The sequence below is a fragment of the Electrophorus electricus genome, chromosome 17 (genome assembly GCF_041902795.1).
Source record: "Electrophorus electricus isolate QZ-2024a chromosome 17, ASM4190279v1, whole genome shotgun sequence".
Lineage (NCBI taxonomy): Eukaryota > Metazoa > Chordata > Actinopteri > Gymnotiformes > Gymnotidae > Electrophorus > Electrophorus electricus.
The window spans coordinates 4,444,858-4,455,000 of record NC_137513.1 but is presented as its reverse complement, the minus strand read 5'-3'; the positions used below and the strand labels follow the sequence as shown (position 1 = coordinate 4,455,000).

Sequence of the window (10,143 nt, the reverse complement as noted above, 5' to 3'; positions counted from 1 at the left end):
TGTGTGTGTGTGTGTGTGTGTGTGTGTGTGTGTGTGTGTGTGTGTGTGTGTGTCGCTCTCAGGTGTGCTACCATATGGGCAGTGAGACGGATCCGGATGAGAGAGACGGACGGATGGACAGGGCAGACGTGGATGCCGTGGGCTGCTACATCCGCCGCTGTTTCCCCGGGCTGGTGCCAGTGCCTGCTGTGGTTGAGAGCTGCCTGTACACGGTGAGCAAGCGGTTTTACATTCACATTTACGGCATTTAGCAGCTCTTATCCAGAGCGACTTACCAAAGTGCTTTGTCATTTACTCATGGAGTATATCCCAGCCAGTACAGTAGGTTACAGTTCAAGATACCATTGAACTAGAATACTGTTGAAGCACAGGGATCAATGTTGATGCCTAGAATTGCAAAACACGTATAAGCTCTATCTCAGACAACGATAGTGGCAATAACAAATAATCCCCTACAATAAAATAAGTACTAGCATTTCAGTTACTCAACATAGGTATAGGATCAATGGTCATTTAAATATTTCACAAAAATATGGGTCTTCAGTCTGCATTTGAAGACTTCAAGGGACTCTGCTGTCTGGACAGCCAGAGGAAGTTTGTTCCGCCACCTGGGAGGCAGGACAGAGAATAGCCTCGATGCTTGTCTTCCACGTGAAGCATGGTTTTTCAAGCCCAGCCATACCTGAGGTTCGAACTCCCTGAGGTACAGATCGAGCTTTGAGCATTGATATTATGCATGGAACAGCTGGTCCATTTTTGGGGTTGTAGGCAAGCATCAAGGTATTAAATCTACTAGAAGCCAATGAAGGGAACGCAGCAGCAGAGTGCCATATGTAAATTTCATAATATGGAAGACCAGTCATGCTGCTGCATTCTGGACAAGTTGTAGAGGTCTGATAGCTCCTAGAGGAAGACCAGCAAGTAGAGAGTTGCAGTAGTCTAGCACTGAGATCACACAAGCACCTGGGCAGCTTCCTCTGAGAGAAAAGGCCGAATCCTTCGTATGTTACAAAGGAGAAATCTGCAAGATCGGGTCAGATTAGAAACATGAGTTGAGAACAGCAACTCGTTCTCCAAAGTTATTCCCAGGCTACGAGGGAGTTCTTGAAGGAAACTTTGAGGTAATGGTAAGGGCTGGGAGTTCCTGGGATGTACAGAAGCTCAGTTTTACTGGGGTTGAGCTTCAAGTGGTGGGCAGTCATCCATGATGCAATGTGGGCCAAGCATACTGAGATGCATCTGGAAACCTGTGTATGGGAGGGTGGGAAAGAAAGAATTAATCGAGTGTCCTCGGCATAGCAGTGGTAGGAGAAGCCATGAGAAGATATTACTTCACCAAGAGAGCGAGTATACAAAGAGAAAAGAAGAGGACCTAGCACTGAGCCTTGGGGGACGCCGGTGGAGAGTCTACATGGATTGGATGTGGATCCTCTCCATGTTACCTGACAGGACCTCCAGATAGCACTGAAACCATATCCATATATAGCTAGTCACACCAAGACTGGAGAGAACAGAGAGGAGGACGTTTTGGTTTACTGTGTCAAAGGCTGCCAAAGGTCCAGAAGCATCAAGGTGGATGGCAGTTTGGCAGCTCTAGCAGCATGAAGTTTCTCCGTCACTGCTATGAGGGCTGTTTCTGGAATGCGCTGGTTTGTAGCCTGACTGATTGGGACCATGGAGCTGATTCTGGGTGAGGAAAAGAGATAACTGATTGTAAACTGCTCGTTCAAGAACATTTGAGAAAAAAGAGAGAAGTGATACTGGTCTGTAATTGGTTATGTTGGAGCTGTCGAGTGATGATGTCAGAGAGCAAAGGAAGCGGATCTCTTGAGATTGTCTGGAACAGAGCGCAAGGAATGGGATCCAGCGGAAACGTGGTCGGATTGCTGCAAGTCAGGAGTTGAAGAATTTTCTCCGAGGAGAGAGGAGAAAAAGAAGCACGAGAGTTGGGGGGAATGAACACTGGTTGGAACATTTGGTTTTTTCACATCTGGGAAAGCAGATTTGTGCCACATGCATCTGTAAGATTTGCAGATGTTTGTGCTTATTAGTTAATTTGCACTGATTTGTCAGATTTGCCATCCAGATGGGTTGGTAGAAAATATCCTCACCGCACAAACTGAAGCTGCAGCACAGCCGCCTTCTCTGTAATGCAAAGGGCAATAGTGCACACGCACAAAGCCAATCATGCAAACACACACTGCATTCCATTACTCAGTAGCATGCCAAAGCACTCCACACTTAAACAAACCAATACACAAAATAACTATAATCTAATACAAGGCAAGAAACAAATTCAATACTTTGTAAAATGTTTCTGCATTACATTCCAGTGTTTAAAAAGAACTACACTGTCGAATAAGAACATTTAAAAAGAATAAAGCAAAATGGAAAAGGGAGGGTGAGAGAGAAGGGTGACCCAACATGGCAGGAAAATTGGCTGCTGGTGGAAAGCTGTAACCTGATGGAAGCAGTTTCTTTTAATACATGGCCTTAAAATGTAATCCAAAACTTAAAATGGAGCCCAAGTAACGTGAACATTTTTTTTCTGAGATTTTAGAATCCTTTCATCTGTAATGGAATGCATTCTGAAAGTGACCTTCCTGGATATATCAAGCGCTAATATATCTGGTTGTATTCTGCCCAAAGAAAGGTAGGGCAGAGCTCTAGTAGGTAGTGGGAGATGAACTTCTCTCTGTGAATGAGGAATGGATGGGAGCAGTACAAAAACAGTGGAGAGTGGGAAGACGCGCAGGGCAAAGCTTTGCTCTGTAATGAATGAACAAAGTTACACTTTCTCCCAACCCAAGGACGCTTAGCAAACGTGGAACAATACATCTGTCAGTTCCGTCACTTTAATTACTTTCACCTTGCCAAACAAAGAGGAACGTTATAAAAATATGTGTCTTTGCCGAGTGCAAACACTCTCAAGGCTTGTTTGCATGGTCAATTCAATCAAACGTCCCTGGATGAGGGAGGTTAGTCCTCCTCACACTGCTCCCTCTGTTTAACAGCAAGAGGTGAAGGGGCAGACGAAAAGTGCAGCACTTTCACTGAACTCTTGAGAAGAGTTTTGCAAGGATCTGCCTCAACCTGTCTCTTCGGGTTTTAGGCTGGTGTCTTGGCCGAATTCTGTTCTGAGCTATGGGATCTGATACCTCGTGTTTTTTTTTTTTTTCTTTTTCTGAACAGTCAAGTAGCTGGTGAATATTTATCTGTGAAAAGTTCCACATTAACATTCTCTCTATCTGTGTGTGATGCTTGCAGATCACACCTGACCGCCACTTTGTCCTGGATCGCCACCCCGCGTACAGTAACATCGTGATCGGAGCTGGATTCTCAGGTTAGTCCGAACAGTAACGCACGCATCACGTGCATGCACACACACACACAAAAAAAGCACACCTCCACACATATGCACGCACCCACTCGAAGAGCTAGCCCAACTTTTAACGACAGGGCTGAGAAGGCCATTGGTGAAGGACGGCAAGTGAAGCCCCCCCAGCGCGGACCCCCTTTTATCTGCTAATTACAGGCGTGCGCGGTTCCCCGGGCCCCACTGCGCCTCCTCTGCATCCGCCCTAGGGCCAGAGGGCTCCCCCACCACTTGTTCTGTCTGTTCCCATCACCTTGTCCCTTAGCTAATTACAACTAATTAATTTCTGCTCACTCGCTCCAGACTGAGCTCCGGTTAGTGAGGCTTCGTTTTAAAGGCTTGGGGGTTGAGAAATTTCCAGCCGCTTTTTTTGGGGTGTAGCGGGCAGGCTATCCATCTCGCGCTGCGTTAGAGGAGCTCGCAAAGAGGTGTGATGGAGAGCATCGTGGGGCTTGCTTCGGGCGGGCCGCCCATCCCCGCACTTTAGCACCCGCGCCACGACTGATTTATGCTACTTATTCTTCTGCCTTAATACTGACGAGTGCTCATAATTGACCTTCTCCCTCTTCTGTCCTCTTGTTGTGTGCTGCAATTACCGCGCTTGCCCTCCCCACAGCTGCGACGGTGCTCTGGCCGCCGCTAGTCTAACCTCGGTGGCTTGGCTTCCGTTCAAGGCCTAAAATGCAAGGGCTTCTGGGGAAAACAGTTGCCAGTTCCCTTTCTGTCAGCGCCGAGCTGCCGAAGCGAAAGAACCTGCAGTTGCCACGGCTACGCCGTCCAGCAGGCTGGGCGTGCGCAGTGGAACGGCGTTGTCACGGACACTCTCTGGCTCACCCTCGGAGCCTCGGAGTACCGCAGAAATTGTGTAGCTTTCACCAACACCTAACACAGATCGCCTCACACACACACGCAGGTGCACGGCCTAGGTCCGATAGCTCATTTACATTAGCGCGGCAGGCAGACCTCACCTCCGTATTTTAGCCTTTAGACTATAAACTGCATTGGGAAGTTTTGCTCTGTGACAGCTAGCTTGAGCATGCCAGCGTGAAAAGCGCTGATTCTGCTGGGCAAAACGATCTCCTCTGTGCAGCGCTCATGGGTGCATTGTCCAGCAGACACCCTGTGCTCGCTCACCTTTCTTGAGTTCTGCTTTGTGTCGCTACAGGGCATGGCTTCAAGTTCAGCCCTGTTGTCGGGAAGGTGCTGTGTGAGCTGAGCATGGGGCAGGTGCCCAGCTACGACCTCTCACCTTTCAGCATCCGACGTTTCCAGGGTCACCGTAGATCTGCTCTATGAGGCCGGAATACTGAAATTTATCCTCTATGTGAATGTGAATGCCTGCTGCACTGTATCAATAAGAAGAAATGACAACTAATGACAAAACAAAAAAGGTTGATTTGCCAAAATGTCACCCTAAGGTCACACTCCTCCTTATTATTGAGTTCAGGTGTTTCAGCCACACCCATTGCTGACAGATCTTATGACCCATTTATCACAGCTTCTTGCTCTGCTGTTTTTAACCACTTTGAATGTTTCTCTTTTAAATGAGATCATTGGTTATATGAAGTCAGTGTGTCCCACAGATGTTGCCTGCCCTCACTTTTTTAAAGAGCTTTTTGAGTCTAATGGGCCAGTCATTGAAACTATTTGGAGCACCAACCATGCCTCAGGTGTTGTACCACCAAATTTCTGATATGCTGTAATTCAACCACTAATTAAAAAAACCCAAAACATTTTACTTAGCTCGGTTCTTTCAAATTTTAGGCCAATTTCTAAACTCCCTAAAAATGTGTATTTACAGAATTGCAATAATTTTTAGACCATTATGTTATTCTCCAGGTATTCCCGTTTGGTTTTAAAGCCCTTCACAGCACTGAAGCCATACTTTTAAAATATTTTAATGATCTTTTGTTAGTTACTGACTCCAGGGATTCTTATGCTCTTAGAGCTCATTGCTGCTTTTGACACAGTAGAACACAGTATCCTCATCTCTGACTTGGAGCTCTGTGTCAGCAGAGATACTGCATGGTTCAGATCCTACTTGTCTGACAGAAGTTTTTCTGTCTGCCTATGTGATTTTATATCCTCCCCAGCACCTCTATCATGTGGAGTCCCCCAGGGTTCTTTTCTGGGACCTATCCTATTTTCTCTCTGGTCCATCCTTAGAAAATATGGTATTCCATTTCATTGTTATGCAGACGACATCCACATTTATCTGCCTCTGAAATGGAAAGATAATAATTCTTTAAAACTATTGTTGAACTGCCTCGAGGACATAAAAGCCCAGATGGCCTTGGGGTTTAAAAAAAAAATTTTTTTTGGAATGAAAATAATACTGAACTTCTGAATGATACTGAACTTCTGAATAATACTGAACTTCTGATGCCTGTTTGCTGAAACCTGACTTCAAACAATATTTGTGTGAGATAATAGGTAATAATTCTAAATTGGATAAACAGATAAACTCAGTGATCAAATCTAGCTTTTTTTCAATAGGGGCTTTTATCTAAGGTTAAGCCCTTTTTTATCATTTAATGAAAGAATTATATGTGCTTTTATCTCATCCTGTCTTCATTACTGTAAAGCCTTTTATGCTGGTATTAGTCAGGCCTTCCTCTCACACGTACATTTGGGCCAGGATGCTGCAGTTTGTGAAGACATTTCACCCATACTGGCCTCCCTTCCCAAGCTCCCGGTTCATTTTAGGATTAAGTTCAAGATTTTATTTGCCTACAGATCCTTAAATGGGTTCGTGCCAACCTATCTGTGACCTATTAACCCCGCACCCTCCACAAAGAGCACTCAGGTCCACTGACCATCTCTTTTTGGTTATCCCTGTATCAAGGTTGAAGCACAGGGACGTCTGTGCTTGTAACGCCCACACTCTGAAAGTAGCTGCCTTTGCATGTTGATTGGACCCGATGCTGTCTGCTCTTAAATCTCGTCTCGTCTCGTCAGCTCATTATGAGAGCGGCTTTTCAGTCGTGTTACTGTCTTGGTCCTGTTATGTTATTTTCTTCCCTTTACATTTTTGTCCTTCATCGTTATTTATTGTTCATCACCATCGTCTTTTCTGTGTCTTGTTGTGATTATGGTTTGATAATTTGATTGTACAGCACTTTGATCAACCCCCGTTGTGTTAATGTATTTTATAAATACATAAATGAACGAAGAACATGAACTTCATCTCCAGACTGTGGCAGTAGAATGGGTCACTCTATGCTGTTTGATTTTTTTTTTTTTCCCATATAGCGGGTCACCTTTTGCCACAAGTCAGTCTGTGAAATTTATACCCTGCTAGTTCCAGTCAGCAGTAAACGCTGTTATTTCTGTTGTGAAATGGAAGTGTGACAAGCAGCAGCCAAGAACACTCCACCACAGAACAGGCGTGCTGTGAGCACGTCACGCTTAAGACATCGCCTGTGCTCTGCTGCATCATTCACTACCTGCTGCTAGAAGCAAAGAGAACAGGAACTGTACATCAGGAGCTTAATGAAAGGCATTTCTATAGCTGAGCAGTGGTGTAAAGCACCTCATTTAAACGCTAATTACCAGAACGCACAGAGCCGACAGTAAAGTTTGGTGAAGGATAATGGAGTGGGAAAGTTATCAGGGTCCAGGCTTGGGCCGGTGAAGGGTAATGGCATTGCTACAGCACACAAAGACATTTTAGACAATTATATGCTTCCAACCTTGCAGCAATCATTCGGGGAAGGCTCTCTGTTCATGTGACTGTGACCGTGATCACAAGGCAAAGTTTGACAAGTTTGGTGCGGAGGAACTCCAGTGGGCTGCAGAACCCTCATCTCAATCCCGTCAGACTCCTGTGGTATAATTTGAAACATGGATTGCCAGCAAGGCCTCCCAGCAGCTGTCACACCTCACAAATAACGGCACCTTCGACCGAATGGGTATAAATACCTACAGGAAGACCTTGTGGTTGCCAGACTTCCCAGAAGAGTGGAGGCTGTTATAGCCATAAAAGGGGGCAAAGACTCCGTATTAATGCTCAATGTTAGAATGAGATGTCCAACAACCTCATATAGGCATGAAGGTCGGGTGTCCACATACTTTTGGCTATATGGTGCATTATATGATTTTATTACTTTTTGGTTTTTGTTTGTCTTTAACATGTTAAATTGCTGCAGGAAACTAAAGAACTTCTTTTTTTTTTTTTTTTGCTTATAAACATGATGAGAAAGTAACAATCAAATAAATACATGCATACGGTGCATAGAATTTCAAATAAAATTAAAATTGAAATTAAAATTATGGAGATTACTATTGTTATAAGTTATACTGGAACATCGGGTACACCAGTAGTTGTTTGTTTCTGCACCCATCTCTCAGTTCTTCAGCAGAGGGGTCCAATCTTGACAAGATCACCTGGAGCGGGCTAGAACTCCACGGTGTCTTTCCCTCCCCTAGTTACACAGGCTCCTCTCACTGCATAAACATTAACTGACGGCGTGCATTTGCAAGAAACGTGTTTAAAAAAAACTACTCTTTAAAGTCAACTGTCAGACCGCGACCTGACAGCACCCAGCATGCTGAATCCAGGGTCCCCGTGCTGCGTTCATTAGACTCCTCTGACGGTCCTGTAACAGCTCGGCCTGATCGTGAGCACACTCGACTGTGACAAAGGGCCTTTGCAGCTTAAAGCCTCCCCCCTCCCACTTGTTTAATGCAGTTTCTCCTCCTCCTCCTCCTCCTCGGCGTCGTGGCGACCGAGGGCCTCGCCGCATACAAAGCATGTTGTTAAAAAGACATCAGCCACAGCGGCGGTCGTCTCCGAGCAGCCGGGCCGTGAGCTGGGACGCTTCTGCAACTGTTTGGCCCTGTAAACATGTTAATCACTAATCAGGCAGCCCGTTACTACAGCTGCCCGCCACCGTCAGCGGGAATGAGGAAATTATGCAGCTTGACAGCGAGAGGCCCGGGACCCATTCATCCCAAAGGGCCGGGAGTGGGAGCATATTGATAGCGCTAGATTATTAATAGCTGCATTAAACTGCCATCAAGCACACGCGGGCTAATATTTACCTCGGCGGGGGTGTGGCTCTGGAGCAGGGTGGTTGGGGGCATGGTGGGGGTGTGGCTCTGGAGCAGGGTGGCTGGGGGGAAGTGGGGGTGTGGCTCTGGAGCAGGGTGGGTGGGGGGAGGTGGGGGTGTGGTGTGGTCATGGGCGCACCAGAGCTCCTACATGCTGCGCTCTAAGGCACTGGCTTCATGTCAGAGGGGCTTAATAAACGCAGCTCCTTGCTTCCTTCAGCCCGCTGCATGTGGGTGGGCGACGGGTCTGGGTTTCTGCTCCAGTTTGCAGATGTGAGCTCTTCCCGGTCTGAACATTCAGTGACAGGAAGAGACATTCAGTGACAGGGAGAGACAGGGTGAGTTTATTTGGGTACGTATGGATTATGAAGCTACGATTGTATAAGGGTTCTTGACTTTCAGGAAAATATGGTGAAGGGATGGAGGAATATTAGAGGAGATTTGAGGGCTGGAAGGAAACTGGAACAACAGGAGGACAAGTCAAGTTGCTTTCTGAGCACTGGTTTCAAAATCAACTCCTCTTCCCCCTGGACTGCATCCATCATTATTTAAAACTTTGCACTCAAAGCTTTAATGAGGTGCTGAATTTAAAAACAAACAAAGAGATGCCATGTAGTACACTTAGCCCACCTTTCAAAATTCAAGTGGATATTATGAAGTTACCCTTCAGTTCTCTGAAAAGAACCAGGATAGATAACTTTTTCTTCCGCTGTCTCTCTTTTCCTCTTTCAAGGTTTTTTTGTTTTACCTCCCACACTACCGCTCTACACCTCTTAAATTGGTCTTCTCTAGCGTGTCAGGGTCTCCACAGTTTAAAAACACAGGAACAACAGGCAAACCTAAAAGCGCCTCCTCGATGGGAAGAGCAAGACGTGCGTGTTGCCATGGCAGTGAGTGCAGTGTACCTCTCCCTGGGCAGTGGGTATGATGCAGGAACAAAGACCTGCTCAGGTGCTGGAAACAGAAGCCAAACAAGACACTGTGGAATCCAGCAAACCCCTTGACACAAGGACACGCTGTGCTATTGCAATAGCAGAGTAAACATCACATTTAGTTTTGAGTATCGATGTGAGGAGTATTTTAGGGTATTTAGAGTGCTTAGGTGGGGGTCAGGCCCCAGCGTTCATAGTTTCTGTGCCATTAGAAATATGAGTAGGCCGATTCTACACATCACACCTATAACAAATTTGGGCATAATGTCGCCGATTCCCCAGGAGCTAGTACCACGTAGTTGTGTTTATGTTCCTGTTTTGTCCAATCTCCACCCTGACTCCCTTTCTGTGATCCCTGCCCTTCATTGTCAAATGGGTCTAGTTGCCCCTTAGTAACCAGTGTACATGCTGTATACATCATGTCTTCCTGTCTTTTTTCGGAGGACAGTCTCTGTCTTTATTTGACTCTCTTTGGTTCCTCATTGCTCACTTCGGCACTTGCGTCTCCTCCTGCTTGCCGCGTCCGTAGCGAGGCAGACATTGGCTATCGTGGAGTGGGTAGAGGCAGGACAGCAGTGTGGTGACGAGCTATGTCCATTATCTTATTAGCTCCATGATCACAGTTGTTGCAACGCTCCAGGGTCGACAAGCTGGAAGACACAGACAAAACCAGAATCCAGGAAAACAAGGCACAGGGATAAACAACAGGGATTAAAGGGGCTTTTAGCTGAAAGAAGACGTGTGGAAATAGTGGGAGGGAGTGCGGTGGGATTTTACCTTAAG

The 10,143-nt window shown here is 46.1% G+C and overlaps 1 protein-coding gene across 3 annotated transcripts in view; it reads left to right on the top strand.

Moving 5' to 3' along the window:
• Nucleotides 1-8,391, top strand: part of pipox (pipecolic acid oxidase) — a 14,704-nt gene extending 6,313 nt beyond the window's left edge. For 2 of the 3 annotated variants that reach the window (XM_026997727.3, XM_026997726.3), the window contains 3 exons: nucleotides 63-212; nucleotides 3,268-3,343; nucleotides 4,542-8,391. In XM_026997727.3, the coding sequence (XP_026853528.1) occupies nucleotides 63-212; nucleotides 3,268-3,343; nucleotides 4,542-4,672 (357 nt within the window). In that variant the 3' untranslated portion in view covers nucleotides 4,673-8,391. The remainder of the gene's footprint in view (nucleotides 1-62; nucleotides 213-3,267; nucleotides 3,344-4,541) is intronic. The other variant, XM_081700378.1, reaches the window with a different exon arrangement.
• The last annotated feature ends 1,752 nt before the right edge of the window (nucleotides 8,392-10,143 follow it).